This window comes from Kryptolebias marmoratus, linkage group LG15, assembly GCF_001649575.2.
Source record: "Kryptolebias marmoratus isolate JLee-2015 linkage group LG15, ASM164957v2, whole genome shotgun sequence".
In the NCBI taxonomy this organism is placed as follows: Eukaryota; Metazoa; Chordata; class Actinopteri; order Cyprinodontiformes; family Rivulidae; genus Kryptolebias; species Kryptolebias marmoratus.
Genome location: NC_051444.1, coordinates 8,547,700 through 8,567,360, shown reverse-complemented (window position 1 = coordinate 8,567,360; position 19,661 = coordinate 8,547,700). Strand labels below are relative to the sequence as shown.

At 40.7% G+C, this 19,661-nt stretch overlaps 1 protein-coding gene across 9 annotated transcripts; it reads right to left on the bottom strand.

Moving 5' to 3' along the window:
- Window positions 1-4,408: 4,408 nt before the first annotated feature.
- Window positions 4,409-19,042, bottom strand: LOC108250078 (zinc finger protein 821). Of its 9 annotated transcripts, none has more exons than XM_037979883.1 (7): window positions 16,453-17,196; window positions 14,459-14,804; window positions 11,276-11,407; window positions 11,007-11,145; window positions 9,591-9,686; window positions 8,652-8,818; window positions 4,409-7,848 (listed from the first exon to the last, which is right to left on the bottom strand). In XM_037979883.1, the coding sequence occupies exons 3-7, from the start codon at window positions 11,323-11,325 to the stop codon at window positions 6,885-6,887; spliced, it is 1,416 nt and encodes a 471-aa protein (XP_037835811.1). In that variant the 5' UTR covers window positions 11,326-11,407; window positions 14,459-14,804; window positions 16,453-17,196; the 3' UTR covers window positions 4,409-6,884. The 9 variants fall into 9 exon arrangements, with proteins under 9 accessions (XP_037835811.1, XP_037835809.1, XP_017295300.1 ...); XM_037979881.1 differs by having other exon boundaries at window positions 11,007-11,125; window positions 16,453-16,862; XM_017439811.3 differs by lacking the exons at window positions 14,459-14,804; window positions 16,453-17,196 and adding an exon at window positions 18,930-19,042.
- Window positions 19,043-19,661: the final 619 nt, after the last annotated feature.

Genomic DNA, 19,661 nt, shown 5'->3' with positions numbered 1-19,661 from the left:
CCACATACAGTAACAGCCCCCCCTCCACCCGCCAGCTCAGGCCCACGGGTCGGTGGGTGCAGACATTTGCCTTGTTGTGAGGTCTAAGCTTGAGTTAGTCTTTTTCTCAGTTACTGAATGAAAGCAATAGATGTTTCCGCAGCACTTGGCTGTGCTGCCCTGTCCCTGGAGTTTCACTGCAGGATGTCATACATCACCCTCTTCTGACCCGACTTTAAGAAACGTTGCACTGTGTTGGGCTCCATTTTCACTGATCCATTTCTATTTCTACACCGTTATCAAAACATTCGTGTAGATGAAACCTCTCTTTGGTTTTCCATTTCACCGACGCTTCTGCATAAAACCTACTAAAGGAAAGGAGAGGTGTGACGAGTATCAGTTTTATTTCTTGCATTAAGTTGTGTTTTAAAGTCATTTGCTCTTGTATTACAGTGGATTTGAAGATGTTCATGTATTGCACAGATGTCACTGATTTTACGCTGATCTTATAAAAATAGGAATCACCATACATTAGATAGATTTTTTTTTTCCGATTGAAGGGAATATGTTTGAAGTAGTGTTGCTGGTGGCAAGAGAAGAAAAAAAAAAAATAACTGACTTGTATTTTTAACTGTTTACAACATTAGCCAAGACGAATGCTGCAGTTTCTTCCTTCTGACTTATTTTTTATCAAAATCTAAAGGGGTGAAATTTAAATAAAGTGCAATTAGACCATACATAAAATCATTTTGAAGTTTATAAATCAGCACATTCCCTATGCAGACATTCCTACCAGAAAGGGTAAATGCTACATAAACAGTTTTCTCTATTTCTGCCATAGATTTAGTGGATGTACCTCTGACAGAACATTTATTGTCTTTGGAGTATATCTTCTCCTCTCATCCTTTCAGTGGATGTCATTCTCTGCATCTGTTATGGAAGCTTTAAAACATAAGTCCACACATTTCCTTAGCCAGACTTAAATTTGAGCAATTCCCTCAGGCACATAGAAAGGTTTCAGTCACTGCAGGTTTTTTTTTTTTAGTGGCTGTATGAATCTCCTCCTCAAGGCCTCTGAAGTGTATTGGATGTATTCGCCATTCTGTGCAGTTCTGCAAAGTGAATCGAGTGTGTATCTGCCAGTGTTAGTTCTTGAAAATACACACGTGAGTCAAGCCGAAGAAGCGTTTTACACCAAAAAGCCATCTGATCGGTCTTGTAACATGGTATTAGCTCTAGCAGATTATTGAAATAATGCATTGCACAAAATGTAAAATGTGGATTTTTTTTTTCTTGTCGCTTAAACTGAATCAAAGGGACGTTAGGAAAAAGTACCTTTCAGTGTACAGAAAGAAATGAGCTTTTCACGTACTACAGTAATTCTGTCACATCATCAGGCGCTCAACGTGTTGAGTTCATCTTTTAATGGTGTAAGCAATATATACTCATTACAATTCTAAACATTTCATGTAGTCTAGATGTTCTCTATGCAGTGATCTCAGTACTGTGCCCTTCATTGGTAGTCGTCTCAAACAGCAGGGCTGATTAGTTCATGCAGTCTTTTTTCCTGATGTCTGGTTTTTGGATATTTAATCGACCGACTTATTTGGATTTCAGAGCAGTTTTTAAAGTCTTTTGGTCCGCTTTCTGTTTTCCGTTCAGGGATTATCATTTTGTTAAGCGCTGAGCATCCGATTATTTAATTTTCCTCCTTCGATGCTCAACATTCAGAGCCAAATCACTCGAGATGTCCTCGCTCGAACTTGGAAGAGTTTGCTTTTCTCTGATTGCCAGCCGCTTTGCTGTTCTGTTTCAGGTCCCGGTGAGTTTGACGGGACTTAAACGATGCAAGCAGTGCCACCGTGAGGCCGTTTGGTTCTTTGAGAGGCGTGCGCCGCGTTGAGCTGACAGTTTCCTCCTCAAACCGAGATGTGGGACGACTTCTCCGCACATCTCTGATGTCTGTTGTGATAATTTGCACTAAATGTCCTCCTTCAGTGTTTGGAAATGAAATCTGTTGGTAAATTGAAGACGTACAAATGTAAAAGCACACAAAATCATGGGGAAATCACAGGTTTTGTGTTCCTGTAGATAGACGTATCTTTTCTTTTGTGTAGATAGCTTTGATGATGCTTGTTTATAACGCCTTAAATTCTGCTTTGTACATATCCGATGTCCTGAGCAGAAATCTACAAACTTCGATGTTTTTGGGAGTGACATCGAGTTCCTCCGATGTTTCCGCTTTTGGTTACATTTTTTTTAGTACGTTCTTTATTCTCATTCTTAATATTGACTTTGTGGATTTTCAGTATGTGGAAGCGGATGAAATTGAAGCGTTTTTCAGCACTTTTTTATGCGACTGTTTCAAGCGTGTCAGCAGTGAAGGGGAATCCATTCCCTCCTCACAGACAGATGCACAGATGTGGGCTTTTTTTTTTTTTTCCTTGTTGCACAAGATCAGTAGTTTTCTTTCTTTTTTCTTATAAACTGCTAGAGCAGATGGATTGTGTTTGGTGTCTTGTGCTGTGTCCCAAAGTCTCTGAACATTAAGGCGTGTTTTGGCTGCAGAAATGAAACGGCTTTCCACTGACGGAAATGTGTCGGTTTATGTCCCAATATTAAACCGCAGAGGTGAACTTAGTACAGTTACGGTGTTGCTGGTGTGGAATTAAATCTTAAATCAGGAGAATGGTTAAAAGTTTTTATAGAAGTCTGTATTTTCAGGTTTGACATTGTGCTTTCTTTCTTTTTTTAAATTCTTTTCCTGCACAAGGTGACACTGCTTTTTATGTGACGTGTAACTATCTTAAAAACAAAACAAAAAAAACAGCATTTTTTATGCCTAAACCTGCAAAATATATGCAATTATGTACATGTAACATTCAATCCTCAAGTATAATCCAGGTTGTATGAACTTTGTATAGTGAGTTTTACTATCGTATGGCCGTACCAATATGTATTGATCTCTATCAGAAGCCTTAGAGTTGTCGACCCAAAGTGCTCCCTTAGATACCCTGCACCTACCTGACTTTAACAAAGCATTATCTCTATTTTGTTGCATTTTTATTTGTACCCTTTTTGAATAAAATAGATTTGTACTGTATATTTGTACCTCTCTGTGAACTACTTAGGGCGTTTTTTTTTTCTGTTTTTGTTTTGCTGTTTTTAATTTTACGTATTTTAAAGACACAAAGATATTGTATTTTTATTGTTACAGCTAACATGGAGACATTGCATTTATCATGTTTGTTAAGTAAACACAATATAATATATATAAATATATATACAAATATAAATCTAAAACAGTCCAACTTGTGTGTCATGTTTTCTGTTCGTCTGATTTTCTGGTTCTGTAAAAACTGCAGCTGAAGGTTTAAAGTCGTGCACCGTTTCCTCATGTCAGTGGCTCACTGCAGATATTTTTTACGTTTGGTAGTTTAAAGCTAAAGCTCTGTGGTTCCAGGTCAGAAATGAATGTTTTTCAGTAAACATGTCTTTGCTTGACGTCGTCTCGCTGTCTCACTCATAAACAGTTCAACAGAAAGGTCACAAATTATGATACTGGTTCGTTTTTTTCAGCTTAAACTATCTGTGACAGCTGTTCACAAATATCTCGTGTGAACCGTAGATGAAGCGCAGTGGTTATCGCTCAGCTTTTTCTGTTTTTGGCCTTTTTGCCGTGTCACGGCAGACATTTTGACTCTGTTATTAGAGGGCTACATTCCTCTTAGTTGTTTTTACACATAACAGCCGGTTTGCACACTTGTAGAAGTGTAAAAATGAATAAAATCAAGCCTTTCATCCTTTTTCAAGTGAGCATGTCTGCTGTAAAATCGACCTGCTGGGTTCGCTGACTAAAACACATCTTGAAGTGTTACTACTTCATGTTTCTTAAGTTCTGTTTATTCAATTTTACAGTGTGTGAAAATCACACCGGTTCAGGTAACATTTACATAGAAAATTAACTTAACAGGCTGTGGTGTAGTTGTCATGTTTTAAATTTAAAATTTTATTTCTGCATTGCAAAGTTATCTGTGTAAACCACAAAGTCATTTCAGTTTTTAACACATTTCCACTGCTGCCTCCTCTGATTTATGCTGGAAAGTTTCTTTTCACAAAGTAAAAAACAAAACTTAAAAAAGAAAAATAATTTTGACTCAAATTGTAAATAAAAAATTTTCATTTAGCTATTATACATTTAAATTTTTATCCGAAGTAAGCAAAAGAAACATGAAATGTTGACGCTTCACTTAAAACAAGCTCCTGAAAAGGTTGTGCCATAAAATCTGTGGTATTTAATAATAAGACCGCACTGTTTTAGAGCTGAAAAATCCAAGAACTGTGAGCAGAAAGACCTTCGTGTAGCGCAGACGCTGAGATATAATCTGCTGAACAAAGGGGAAATAAAAGGAAACCAGTGGACACTGAATTTATAATAAATTCAATGTTTAATTCCACATTCTTTACCAGGTTTCATGACGGTCTGTACATCTGTTAATCCAGTAACAGAGGATGGCGTTCAGTCAGAAAGCATCAGGAACACAACCAGACACGGTAGTTTAGCTCATTCATTTGGCCTTTGTAAGAGAGACTTGCTTTGTAAACATGGACATCGGGAGGAATAATTCTGACAGAATTAATACAAAAAGGCCAACATTTTTTAACATCTTGAATAAAATTTGAGAAGGAAAAAAAAAAACACAGGCAGGCATAAACTAACAGCAGAACACAAGCTCATATTGAAGGACAAGTGCAGTTTTTTTTAACATGCAGCGTTAATCGAATCCAAACAGCTCCAAAGGAAAAAAAAGAAAAAAGATCGACGACGTGTCCGAGTCCACGGTGCTCCCCCTGCAGGAGGCTTTCCCACCACTGCAAAGAGAATACCCAGTATTCATAGTCTGAGAGCTGAAGCCTGGACAGAGAGCGTCATGATTAGGATGGCAGTGAGACCCTGTTGCTTTTATGTGCCAAACCCTGGAAGAGAAAGCTGCTGCTGATAAAGTCATTGGGCTGATGGAGATGTTGGATCGGGGCTCGGAGCCCCTCTTACTGAGTTTAATTGCCTGAGAAGCTGAACTTTTTTTTTCCCCTCTTTGAATTCTGTTTAAACATTTCAGCTGGCATTCTGCATAGATTCAGTGAACTGTTTTTACTTGAAACAAATAAGAAATGTGTTGCATAGAAGTTTGATGCACTCCGAGGGAAGCCTCTGAGCAAGAGACCAAAAGTCACGACTTGCACTAAAGATAAAAATGTTCTTCTTTGTTGGATGTGCTGTAAGCGACACCAGGGAGGTGACTTTCGCCTAGGAGTGACTCAAACGCTGCTCATCGCTGGAGAAACTCAAACTGCTCTTTTTGACACTGAAGAGTTTTACATCTGGAAAAGTGACAACAAAACCGGAAGTAACCCTGCAGACAGGAAACGACACAAGGAATATACAAACTTGGCCTGCAATTTTAAACATTAAAACAATTTTATACCAGCGAACATATATCAAACACTTTCACAAGAAAATAAAATTGCATAAATATGTGCTGGAATGAGGTTAACGAATATAAATTAATAAAATCTCCTGTAACAAAAATAGCCCCAGTGCTTACTTATAGATGAGACATTTTCTGATTGCATTTTTAAAATATTTTCCACCTCTTATGTGACGTTTTATCCCCTGATGTGCAAATGTAAAAAAAAACAAAAACAAAACTCAGTTTAAGTGGTTCTAATAATCCGTTTTGAAGTTACTGCAGACTTACAAAGCATGTGGATGCTACAGAAATTGCAAAGCAGAGGTTATCTAACTACCAATCTAAAATTTCTAAAAACCCACTTTCTTGTAGCCGTTTCCTCATTAGCATAAAAAAATGCATCTTTGCAGGCAGAATTCAAGTAATGCGACATAATCTGAGGTCAACAGGTAACATATTAGGTACTCCCCCCCCCTTTTTTAACCACTTAAGGAGAATATTTCAGTACATTTTCTTCAATAAGATGAGTCCAGAATATATAAGAGGTAACTAATGTATTGTACAGTACAATAACAGCAGCACAGACTGAGTTTATACAAGCCAGAGAAAGGCTCAGTAACAAAGGAAAACTAAAACACGTTGGCAAAATATTAATATGGAGTGTAGTTGGTGAAAAGAATGTAATGAGGCAGATGCATAAAACTCAGGAGATGAAGGGAATGTTGTTCGACACTGTTCAATAGGACAAACATTCAGAGGTCGTGTGTTCAGAAAGATGAGACTCACACGTCCTGAACCGGTGTTTGGAAACAACTCGCTTCTGTGAATGTCCAATTAAAGTGCCTTAACGGTGAACCCAAAGGGAGGAAATAAACCTGCATCTTCTGTAGAGCTGTCCAGTCCGTGCAGAGCTTTGGAAGCTTGGTGTTGGAAAGCAGTGAGCCAGAGGACAGAGCGCCACCACGACGCCGGATGAGGTAGTAGTTTGGACATGAACTTCCCGCCGCAGCAGCTTGAAGAAAGAGGAGTAGCTACCGGTGAGTCTGAGTTACGGGGGGGCTAGCTGAGTGGGCCGGGAAGGAAGGGCCAAGTGGCTGCAAAGTTCCCACTCCCCTTACTGAGGATCCATGTGCAAATGACTTCTTTCTCCACAAAAGGAACTGTATACCTGTAAAATCTGCTAATTCACAGACGAACAGATAAATCTCTTTACAACATGCTCTTACATCATCATCCATACAATATGAAACATACGCAACCCTGTTCCCAAGGTTTGTTTAAAGACTGTAATAAATTAGAAAGTGAAGAAGTTGTTTTTCACCATTTCAGAAAGTAGCTTATATGAAGCTGGAAGGAAACAAGTGAGGCATGGTTTGGCAACCTGATGGTACAGGTTTAGGATGTTATCAGACGGTACTTCCCTACGTTCCCAAACTATGGCAGCTTCATGAAGAGCCCGTTATCAATGGAGGGGACCGGCATAGGACAGGGGAACTGAAAGAGACTCATGTCCGCCGTGAGGGCAGCCATGGCAGCAGGATCATGCTCTATCTGAGTCCTCAGAGCAGGGTCGATCTTCTCCAGCCGGCGCTTGATCCTCTTCGCCTCCCTCTCTCGGACCAGCCTGGCCTGCCTCTTCTCCGGCGTCTCGTTGGCCCTCTTCAGACGCATGGCCTCGCGGTCTCTCTGCAGCCGGCGCGCCCGCTGCTCCTCTGACTCCTGCATCCTCTGCATGCGCTTGGCCTCGCGGTCCCGCAGCCGCCTCAGTTCTCGCTCCTCCTCCGTCTCGCACGCTCGCTTGTTCTTCTTCGCGGTGCGCTCACGTTCCAAGCGCTGCAAGCGAGCCTCCAGGGGCTCGTTCTTCCGACGCAGAGCCCACTTTCTCATCGGCGACTGAGCCTCCACGAGCTGCTGATAGGCCACGCAGCTGTTGCACACCAGCAGCACCCCGGCTGGATACACCGGCATGGGACTCAGGATGTCAGGTATAGGAGGAAGGGCCGAGGAGGAGGAGTTGAGAGCTTCGGGAATCGATGCTAGCGACGGCCCTTCAGACAGGAGACTGTCGGGCAGTGAAGGGAAGGAGGGGCCTTGGTCGGACCCCGAGCACGGTCCCGGGCCCGAGCCGTGGCACGGCCGCTGTTCCCGACACTGGCTGGACATGTGGCTGGGGCCCTGGCAGGCACGAGGGACTTGGCAGAGGCTGGGGTTGGGTTCAGGAGCTTGACATGGATGTGGACCCTGACATGAACTGGGACTAGGACCTGGTCCGTGGCAGGAGTGAGTGTTGGAGCCCGGGCTGCTCATGGGGCTGCTGGACAGGGACTGGGACATGGAGCAGGGATCCCGTCCACTGATGTCCAACCTGGTGGTGTCGAGGACGTCTTTAAGCTTCTCCCTGAAACATACAACATTAGAAAAATGTTAGAAAACTGTCTTCACTGTTTCCCAGGTCAAACTACAGCTGAGTAAGGCCCATAAAAGCTGAATATTATCACAAAAAGAATGTGATAACACTGCTATTTTCTCAAACAAGACAGTAAAGAGAAGAAAAAAGAAAAATAGCGCAGAGTGAACTCTCCTCAGGTCTACATCTTATTCCTGAAACCAACAGGCTGCTTTAAAGTCTCAGGTTTTATTTTGCTTTTCATAATTTCTCACTTCTTCTCCTAACCATAAATCTTAACCTCGTCAGTGCTGTGTAATTTTAAAAACCTAATGGTAGTTGCTAAGCAACATTCAAGTTTATTTCCAACAAATCTGCCATTGCTGTACTAATTTTATGCAGCTCTCGTGGTCTCCAGTCTGGTTCGGCTCATTTCAAGAACCACTGCTTCATTTATTCCAGCGTGCCACTCTGAAAACACATTTCACTTCATTTATGTATTACAGACATTTTCACAACCTAAATCTTTGGGTTTTGACTGTCAGTCAGAATTAGATTTTATATTAGATTCTGCTTCTGAATCTGCCGTCCAAGCTGAAGGATGTGCTGCGTTTTACTAAAACCAATAAAAAATCCAATCATAATTAAAACTAAAACACAGAACTGATGAATTGTATTTAGTCTTTATCATAATAAAGACCAAAAAACAGATCATTATCATATATCCAACGACAAAATCCCATGTGAAACACCCAAATGCTTGTTCGTTTGCATTGAAGGCCTGAGGCCAGAGCAGCAGCCGAGCCGAGCCGAACCTGTTAAAGTTGTTGGTGTCTGTGAAGCGTGCGCCACAGACGGCGCAGTTGGAGAGGCGGTCCTCTGAGTGGATGAGAAGATGCCGTCCAAGTGAGCCAGGAGAGCTGAGCGCTCGCCCACACACCGGGCACACAAAGCTCTTGGTGTTGCTCATCATGGTCGTGTGCTGGTGAAGATGGTGAAACGAGATTAACGTGAGAAACCGAACACGACAGACATTAAAAAGGAGACAATTGCTTGCTTCTTTTTTTTTTTTTGCAGTAAATGGTTTTGTAAATTTAGAAAAGGAGCAGATGGATGAAAAATAAAGTCACGATTCCATCAATAGAAAGAAATCCTTGAAAATGTGAAGCACTTTGCTGCTGCTTCACTGATTTACTGATATCTGTTAAATGCTAACAAAGCTGAAAGATACGCTCCTTTTATTTAATTGTGCATTGTACTCTACATGTTTGCAGGTTTTAAAGATGAATTTATTTGAATTTATCTTTTAGTAGCTGCTCTAAATTGAGCTAAAACGACAACTTTCAGAATAAAATGATTTTATTCACATGACAACCCATCATAAATATTACTAATATCTGAAGTTACGATGTTCAGGTGTTATCACAAAAAAACGGAAGAGAAAAATGTCTCACACTTAAACAAAGATGTACAATGTTGATCAATGTCATAAATACACAAACAAGCAAGAAATAAAGAACTGAAGGAAAACTGAGACTTTAAAATGTAGCATCATTATAAAAACTAAGTAAAAAATATGGATTATATATATAAAAAACTGGATTGACAAAAGATTCAATAACATATTAACCACCCAGACATAAGCTACTCTGTAGTTGTGTTCAAAATGAAATAATTTATCTACTTAAACTGCATCTAACACGAAAATTTATTACCTGTCTGACAATTTTTACACAAACCAGTGCAGTTCTCACCTGGTAGACATGTGAGATGAGTCTCTCAGGGCTGCTGAAATCCAGCGTGCACAGAGGGCAAACAAAGCTGCCGTGGTCGGCCCCCTCCTCGCTCTCCTGAGGAAAGTAAAAGCCAGTTTTAGGAGTAGATCTAATGATCGGAGCTGAGCTCCAGACTCCAAGCTTCATCTTCAGGATTACAGATTTAAAGGAGACAAAAACTCATTTGGATTATTTGTACGATTAAATTAACTGAGTGTATCGAGCATATTTTAACACCAAACTGGAGCGGGCCAGCGGGGTCACTTGAAGCATATTTCTGTCTGAAACATTTTTTTTTTTTTTTTAACAAGTGTAGGATGAAGTGTTTGAGTCTATGACTGAGTAAAACTCCCACAAGTCCCAGTGACTCATTCAACAGCGGCACGATGCTGTGTGCTGTCACAGATGTTCCTCACACCCAAGCTGAAATACAGACACACTTACAAACACAAGCACGAAGGATATTGGCTAATTCCCTTGTGTGTGTAATAAATGAAGATGCTTGACCTGCTTTAAAGATTTCACAGCTTATATAAGTACTCAAAAAATTGACAACATTAAGAAAAATAGAAAAATGACTCATTTAGGCTTTATTTCGGAATAGTAACAAAATGCTTGTTTTGATAAGGTGGAAATGCTTTCAGATATGAACATTTCCTGTTCAGCAGTCAAATGTTTCATTTTCAGTTTCAGCTGCAACATATCAGATCTAAAGTTAAAATAATCGCTCTAATAAATCTCTCAAACTGCAACCCAAATTCCTGTAACAAGCATCATCACAGCTGTTTCACGCACTATATGTGGACTAGAGTTCTAGCTGATAAGTTTATCACTTTCACAACCCACGGAAAGGTTGATACAACCATCTGAAAAGTTTAACCACAGATTTCAGAAGGAAACAAGCGTTTTAAAGCTGCAGTAGGGAGTTCTGAGCAAACTGTGGACAGCTACGGCACTTTCTTTACTGCGTATTGTTGCAGTAAAGCTGCACAACGGCAATCTTGGGCTTGAACAACGATACACGCCGTGCACGAGCGTGACTGACACTGCTAAGATACTCCTCCTGGCTCTGATGGGCTGTTTCCGACCGGGAGCGGTGCATTTCTTCAATACTTGGAGGTATTATAGGAGCCAGAGAAGCTTGTTTTTTTTCCACAGATTACCTGTCTCATAGTCCACTATCAGGACATTGTAACAGTTTATTTAAAAAATATGTAAAAAATACATTTTTATAAAAGTTACCTACTGCAGCTTTAAGCAGAGGAAGATCCTCACCAAACATTTTGCTCTGTGTTTAGCTTGTATGTCACAATAAGGTTGTCTATAAACAGGATTATGGTTATAGAAAAAATAAGTCCCAAATGAAAGAAGCCATTTTCACCCCAGCTGACTCACCTCTTTGACTCCCGCTCCTTCGAGGCGGCACTGTGTCCTCTTGGTGGTCATGTGGTCGTCGGCGGAGGTGTTGGAGGACGAGTCTTCTCCGTGGTTGTCGGCGTCGCTATCGCTTTCTTCTATGGAGGCAAACACAGCCCTATCAATACAGACAGACAACAGAACACAGAGCAGGGCTTATTCTCACTAACACCCCTCAGTCCGAGGACGTTCCTACAGAGTCCATCCTGTCCTCCCCCCACCCCCCGTCCCCTCCCTCCATCCTGTACCTGACAGGCTGTCCTGCCCTTGGACTTCCTGGGAGTTGTTGCTGCAGCATTCGCTGTCTTCGGCGAATTCATCCCTGCCATCCATGTTAATAGTGTGCTGAAGTCCTGGTAATCCTGAAGTGTGGAACGGCCCTGGAGAAGAAAGAGGTTGAGATCACTTAACTGCCTTGTTGTGATGGGAGAATAAAACTGAGGATGCAAACAAGAGATGACAAAAAAAATAAATAAAAAGACCAACAACTCTGAGAGGATATAATGCATCCAATATGGTTATAAAACAGGAATTTACTTTTCTGACTTGTAAAAATAAACATTTTAAAACTTCAACAAAGTAAACTACAAGCTTTGAAACCGTCTTATTATCAAATTGTTGTTATTCTTTGATGTGGTTCAGAAACACAAGGGAAGATTATATTATAATGCTGCCAAACTGGACATCAACGCTCCGGTGGTCCCGTTCAGACCCGATTCTCCAATAAGTCTTCAGCAACAGATCGCAACCAACCAGATTTTATGCAAGTACACATATCTATGCTATTCCTTGATCACATGCACACTGTCTTTAGTTGCATGGATTTGTTAGGATTGAGTTTTGGATCAATTAAGAGGTCCTTCAGTTTGGAATATTTTCAAAATTCGCCACCTTAACTTCCCATGGAAAGTTCCTGAAAAGTTTCTACTTTCCCACGCAAGCAGCGGAGTTATTACCTGAACATCTGGAGGTGACTGGACCTGCTGTGGTCACTGTATAATAAAATGTGCTGTGTAGTTCACAGGACACCAGTCTGAGCAGATTTATGTCCCATTATAATCACCTAATGAATCACAGCACTGTCACGTTCACAATGGAGCTGTGTAAAACAAAACAAAACAACACAAAAAACCCAGCTGCTGGTGCACCACAGAGTTTTACAGGTTAAAATCTTCAGTCTTTGTTCAGACACAAAGTTAGGATTCAGACATTCTCCAGTACTTTATTACCTTCTGACTTCAGTTTTTTGATTCAGACTAGCAGAGGTACACAGCCTCAGACTTCTATTGTTTAGCCATGTAACACTTTTATAATAATAATAATTGCGAAAGTACATAAACTGGTCTTGGAATATTTTGTTTTTTAAAGACAACTGTAGAGGTTAATGTTAGATGAGATTCTGAAGGAGACTGAATGTTTTGGAGGAGAAACTTCTCTGCAGACTCATACGAACAGAAACATCACGAAGGCACTGACATGTATGCACGAATATTAACTTAAATTTACAACCCAACGCCCTCCAGTTCACACACGAACGCATGCTGGGCTGTTCCAGCATCTACGCTGCAGTCCCTCAGGAGAAGCAGCCTCGTTTCCAAACTGCCGAGCTCCAGAGTGTGTTTCTCCTCGTCTCTCTCACCACCCACACACACACCGAGCAGCCTGGCTCGCCCTCTGTCTCCCCTGCTCATATGGAGCTTCCATATCTATATGTGAGCGGGGAGGACACAGCCTCATGATGACAGCACATACAGTCTGTGACCGAGCGGCTGCTTTGGTTGCAGGAAGCAGAGGAATCTTTCATTTTTCTTATCGCCCCTGAAAACCTGCATCGGACTCTCCAACGTCGCCTTAAAAAGTTTTTGTTAAAAGCTCCACTGGCAGCCGCACGCAGGCACCCAGGAGGCTAAAAATTAATGACAGCTTCAAAAATCTCATTTTCTTTTCTTGTGCACGCTCTGTCCTGTAACACAGGTCAGAGATGCAGACTTCAGTTACCTGAGACTGACAGAAGTAATTAAACAATCCTGGAGGTTTTGTGCACTTTGCTCTCCATCTATAGAAACAGTCTTCAGGTTTATTCTTCTGTCATCAGACTACTTCTGTTTAGTCTGTGAACGCAGTTTGGACCTTTTCCCACACAAGTCCGTGCATTCATTATCCGTGGCAGAGTGGGTCCGAGTATTGAACTACTACAGCAAGCCGGCTTCTCGGCACACAGCCAATGATTGATGTGTGAGAAATACCCATCCCCCCCACTGCCACTGCTCTGTCTGTACATCTGTCTCTCCTTGCGCCGCCCCCCCCCTTCAGTCTCTGCCACTGTGATGTTATCTCTGAGTCTGTGTGTCTGTAGGCAGGAGGTGACGCAGTGTCTGACTGAATCCAGACAAAGAGACAAACTCATCAGCCAACACACACACACACACACAAGTGAGAGAGGAAAAAGAAGAGGAGTGGGTGGAGGGTGCAGGGTGGCGGAGGGGTAGGGAGCAAAACAAAACAGACAAAAGACAGAATGCCAAAACTCTACTCAAACACCATGCAATGAGGGGAGGGGGGGCTTTTTGAATTTGAAGGCCCCTCCTTCTCCTTTCCAGCCGCCGTCCCTTCCAAAACACACACACACACACAGTCACACAACACTGTCTGAATCTGCAGGAAGTGCTGGGGCCCCCGTCCTCCGTGCACATACAAACAGGAGGAGAGCGAGGATGGAGGGCCAGACATCTGATAAGTTCTGGTCTGCTGACTCAATATGACACCAAGCAGAAAGTGATAAAACCCTCCCGCTGAAGGAAACTCCCTCTGACCTGAAGCTAATAGCAACGGACGCCCACAAACACAACAGGAAGTAAGAAATGCTCAAAATATCAAAACTAATAATAATAGTAATTCGAAGGAAGAGAAAGAACAATGTATCACTTTCCTGAAAGTGGAAAATGTCACTTTCATCTCTTTGAGAAACAAGTTTAAATACTTGAGAGAGTCAGGGATGAGAACACTGAATAGGAAAATAAATAAAAACGACATGTTGGACGAAGCAATTTACAAAACGTAGCTTCGCAACATCGTTTAGATTTAAAATACTGCAAAACATTTAATTTTTTTGTCCAACTCAGTATAAAATCACTACATTTTTATCACATATGAGATTAAACAAACTTCTTTTTACTATCAAACTGAACGCCTGTATCCCACCTGACCACACAAAACGTGTACCTGCTTCAAACTTTATGATTTCAGGGTATGATTGTGCATCAGAATCAAAGAACACAACTGCACAGACAGGATTGTTGTATCATTGTCTGGAATCCCCTGACTGTGTGTGTGTGTGTGTGTGTGTGTGTGTGTCCCAGCATGCCTGTCTGTCTGGTCTAACCCTCTCAGTGAGTGATAAACCAGAACTCATACAAAAAAAAAGATGGTACCTGGACTTGGGGCAGCGTTCTGTCACAACAGGAAATTGACTTTCCTATCCCAATATGAGACTGTTTTTGGCCTTTCAGCTCCCACTTTGGTCTCCGTCAGTTGTCTCAGAACGACAAATGAGCTGATCAGCTTTCAGGGATTACTGTAGCTGCAAGTGGAAGATGCATTTCTTTAGTAGTTTCAACAAACTATGTTTAGAAAGACTGGCTGTGCCGTGTGTTACTTCAGTAGATTATTCATGGCAGTCTCCTTCAGCGGACGGGAACTTGTTTAAGAAAAGACGTCAAGTTGCCATCCAACAAAAGGATGGTGGAGGGAGGCCAGAAGCAAAACCAAATCGAGGAACTATATGAACATAAGATATGTTGATATTTATTGCAATGAAAAATATTTCAGATGATGATATAAGACATCACTGTCTTAGTTTCTTAATTTTGCTCATACACTCTCTGACGTCAGCTTGCTTCGTCTTGGTTTTCAGTGCATTTGTTTTAATCAGATGATTTACGTTTTTAAAGACTTCTTCAGTATTTTATTAGTATTGATAAAAAAGTGCAAATGGCAAAAAAAAGATACATTTAAAAGAAAAATGATACTTGCATCCTTGAATAAATATGTTATCCTATCAAGTAATCCAGCAATCAGTAAACCATTTTAGATAAAAAATAAATAAATATCAGAATGACTTGGCTTTATTTCAAAATAAGAAAAGGGTTTTTATTAATTTAACAGAGACAAGCATCAAAGTGTCACACTTAAACAGCAAAATAACCCTGATCCTTAACTAAACTCAGCTCTAACACACCTATAAAATGTCCTTAATAGTGTCAAAGAAAGCTCTAAAAGTAAAATCATGCATACAAATCCCATAAACACATGAACCCCTTCTGACTGGGTTTAAACAAGGCACCAGTGGCACGAGGTGACATCTAAATGAAACAGTTCTGCTAAGATATAACAACCACAAATGGCAACTGAAAAAAAACAAAAACAGACCAGGAATGTGGTAACCAGCTGTCCTTGTAACATGGACTAATTCTGTGCATGAATCACACCAGGAGGAGCACCGGGCAGATCCATTTTATTAGACCTTCTGATCAATAAGCACTCAAAAGTCATCTGTACTTCATTCTGTATTACTTGTGTGCTCTGAAACGAGCCCATGTCTATTGTGAAGTTGCACAGCTGCAAAGACTGTGCACAAAAATATTAATCTCATAAAAAGAGGAGATTTAATTCCCACCTGTGACTCCAGGACAGGTAAATACAGAATATATGTCAATAACACTCTAATAACACACACATAAAGCTAAACAAATACTCATGATCAGCCAAGATAAGACTTGTTAAAGTTGTGTTTAACAAAAGTTATAAAAACAACTTACTTTTACGGTTATGACAATGTGTCGACAAAACCTGTCCTCGGACTAAGAGGCGACTGCCAAAGTACTTCAAACTACCTTTGTACATTTCTGCAAAACTATGAGTCTCTGGGTTATGGTGCACACACAAAAATCAAAAAAAGAAAAGTTAGAACTGAGTCTGGTGTCTACAAACTTTGTGTTGCAAGAGAAAAGCTCAAAATGAGGACAGCTTTCTGCACATATACACCAGCCGTCCCAGTCTGAACAACTGAATATTTACCTCACCTTGTATTTGCATTTGATCAACAATTTACTACTTTTGGTTTCACACATGACATTCGGATCAACAACAACAAAAAAGATGAGTCACTTAAGTCATGTGCTGCTTCTTAGACAAACTACATACCATCTGAAAACAAGATATCCATCAATAGTGACAAAAAAACATTAACTGATGTTAACCCAATCCTAAAAGAACTGATATTTAAATGCCAACACATGTAGTATGTGGTGGTTTGCAGAAAGAACACCAGTTTAATGTATTAAATGTATCATCACAAGCAAGTGGAACCGAAGAAGACTGTTAAATGTAGACACGGATAAAAAAGGAGAATACCTGAGATACCTACAGTTAACTTTGAAGGGGTTGGTCTGTTTTCGCCTGGACATAGTTCAGTACCCTCCCAGGATAATCAAAACAAACGCAGTCCCGGACGGTTACCCCTCCATCCAGGTGCACTCCGGAGCGAACGGACGAATTATGAACGAAATAATAATAAAAAAGGTAAACAAATCATCCACTCTGACAGATAAATGGCGACCGTTTCCCGGAGGAATAAACAAAGCAAAACCCCAAAACGCGCATGATGGGAGTCACATATTTGTAGTTAAAAAACAACAAAAACAAACTAATTAAAAAAATAAATAACGTCTCCAGCGCCTTCGGGGGGGGTAAAAGGAGGTCCGAACCCGAACAAGGGACGCCGAGCAGCGCCGAGCCGCTCCGTCGGCAGCCCCGCGCTCACAGCAGCGACGCGCGAGCTCAGCTGATATAAAGGAGCTGCGCCGAACAGCATTATGGGAAACGTAGTCTGTGCCACGCTGAAGGCGCGACGCTGTGTTTTACCGAATAAGGAGAAATCTACTAAATAAAATGTGACCTGTGCTGGCAAAATGAGTCACAGTGAGGAATTTTTCAATATTGGGTTATTGGTATTTTCAAATTCACTATCTGAAAAGCTTCAAAATTAGATGTAGTTTGTTTAAATTTGGTGATTTATCACCTGACCTGGCAACAAAAACGCGATTTGTATGGTTCTGGAGTGATGCCATCAGGAATTACGTGATTTATCACCTGACCTGGCAACAAAAACGCGATTTGTATGGTTCTGGAGTGATGCCATCAGGAATTACATATTTAAAAAGTGGATTACCAAACTTCACAGTGCTGTCAAACATTATATGAAGGGATTTCCTGGCACTATAGCAGCCAGAAGAGAAAAATCACCAATTTCAAAGGAGTTATTACGAGAATTACAAGACAAAGGATTATTTCTGCTTCAGTTTAAAGGTAGATTGAATGCTAGAAAATTCAATCTCAATTACGACAAAAATGTATATACTGCAGCCTGTGCTCATCCCAACTCATTAAATTAAATCAAATTATATCATTTAAATTAATTGAAAAGCAGTGTAATTAAGACAGTACTGAGTACTTATACTGCACATTGCCCGCCACCTTTTATGCCAGAGTTGAGAAATGACACAGATATAGCCATTTTAAACAGACTTTGAGCTGAAACTCTGACAATGATCTCAAAATGAAAATCAGGAACAAATAAACTTTCCTTACACACTTGTGAGCCCATTAAAACCTGTATGTAGTCTTTAAATAGACAAATAGATATATATAACTGGGTAAATCTAGTTTTAAAAAGTTACTTTTTACCTTTGAAGGGATTTAATACAATTTCTTCAGAAATCATCTGCAAGACTGCTAGGGATGTCCTAGAAAACATGCTTCTTTATCTGGATTTGTCAGTTGTTAAAACCAATACAGGCGTTTCCGTTTTCAGACATTTTTGTTTGGTTACACAGTATTGTTTTCTGATATCTCAGCATCTCAGAGGGAGTGCCGTTTGTCCACCAGTATGATAAGAAGCCTCTGGGCTTTGCCTGTCAAACAGTGAAAACGTGTTTTAGAGGAGCGGACATGCTGGAAAATGTTGTAATTTGAACACCAAACAGTTAGAAAATACAGAGATGAATGACACATTTTTGTTCTGGCACCTCTTCTTCTGCAGTTAAAATGAGTCCCTTCAGTGTAGCATTGTTTTGTGGTGCTATAAGGTGTCACATCGCCACCTGGTGGACAGTTTTGTGTACCTCTTGTGGCATAACGTAAAATTAAATTTATATTATTGTTTACAGTTAGATGTGACCTGTCTAATGAAACAATTAACAAGAACTGAAGGCAAAAGCTCAATTTCTGGTATAATAAATAGCACACACACCTCTGTCATTACACTATCTACCTTTTCTATTAAGACAACGGAGTGCTCTGCTACCATTTCCTATAAAAGGTGCTCAAAACCCAGCAGTATTTTATAATGGGTGGTGCATTTAAAAACAATGTTTTCGACCGCACGGCAACGACACTAGGTGGCGCTCTTAACGCGACAACACTGGCTGTAGTCGTCATCACTGAATGCCACGAGTAAACTGACCGCAGCACGACACTGACAGGCTAAAGGCGTATTCCTCCGCACAAGGGTGAGCGAAAAAAAAAATGCCGTCCCAACAAAAATAATCTCACCGTGTCAGGAAATTCAAGAGGCGAGGAAGGCGTGATGGACGTCACGCCTGACCCCAAACCTGAACGCCACGGTAATCACGATCCCCTTTACATCCCGCTCATTAAATGAAATAAAACTGAACGATGACCAGGTGGCTAACGTTCACAACAAGCCTAATGTTAGCCCTTTGATGAATCAATGCGAGAACGATAAGCTTGCAAGACAGGGGTAAGTAAATGGCAAAAAATGATTAAACATACAACCACCTAGCCAGGATTCTTATGATAATGAAGACATAACTGAACTATTACCCATGGTGTCCAGTGAACACTGACATATCAGGTGGGAGTCTCGGTCAGAGGCAGATTGTGATGAGCTCCTCTGGTCCAGGCTAACGTTAACGTAACTTGAGCTTGGTGTCTGCGCTTACGGCAGGTCGGTGTAGCATATATTCAAAATACATCACTTTCCCTCCAAGCAATAATAATAGCCTTTTTCCCAGTCAAAATGACTTTCTATTCCTAAATAACAAGAAATTAAATGAAAGCTGTCTAAAGTTAGTCAAAATTAATAAACATTGTATTTCAAGGTTTTCACAACTTCAATTATAAGTAAAAAATATATAGTTTAGGATACCTAAAACCCTTAATATTTTTAGATACCCTTTTTAAAATTAAAATACAGATATCCATAGATCAATTTTTCTTAGTCAAAAAGAACATTTTAAAGAGGCAGATGGCCTTTTGTCCTATTCACAATCAACATTTCAAATATTTCAAATGTCACGCCATCTAAGGGCCGCCTTACTTACCTCAGAGAACTCAGTGGCGCCGGTGTGATGGCAGCCTCACTTCTGTCAGCCCGCCGCAGGGCAGCTGTGGATGTGTGGATGAATGGATGAATGGGTGACTGCAGTGTAAAGCACTTTGGGGTCTGGATATCTAAAATAAAATTCTCACAAAGTGTAAACTTGCATTTTAACTCCCCCAACAATACAGTCACAATGAATTTGTGAATTTTCCTTTATGTTAAAATGACATCTC

Bases quoted from the DNA above. Each gene is read 5' to 3' on its own strand.
- LOC108250078 (XM_017439789.3), bottom strand. From the start codon at position 16,492: ATGTCCAGGCGAAAACAGACCAACCCCTTCAAAGTTAACT. The intron at 9,687-11,006 runs GTGAGTCAGCTG...TACTTTCCTCAG, and splicing joins AAGGAGCGGGAGTCAAAGAG to GAGAGCGAGGAGGGGGCCGA. The intron at 7,849-8,651 runs GTTCGGCTCGGC...TGTATGTTTCAG, and splicing joins GACACCAACAACTTTAACAG to GGAGAAGCTTAAAGACGTCC.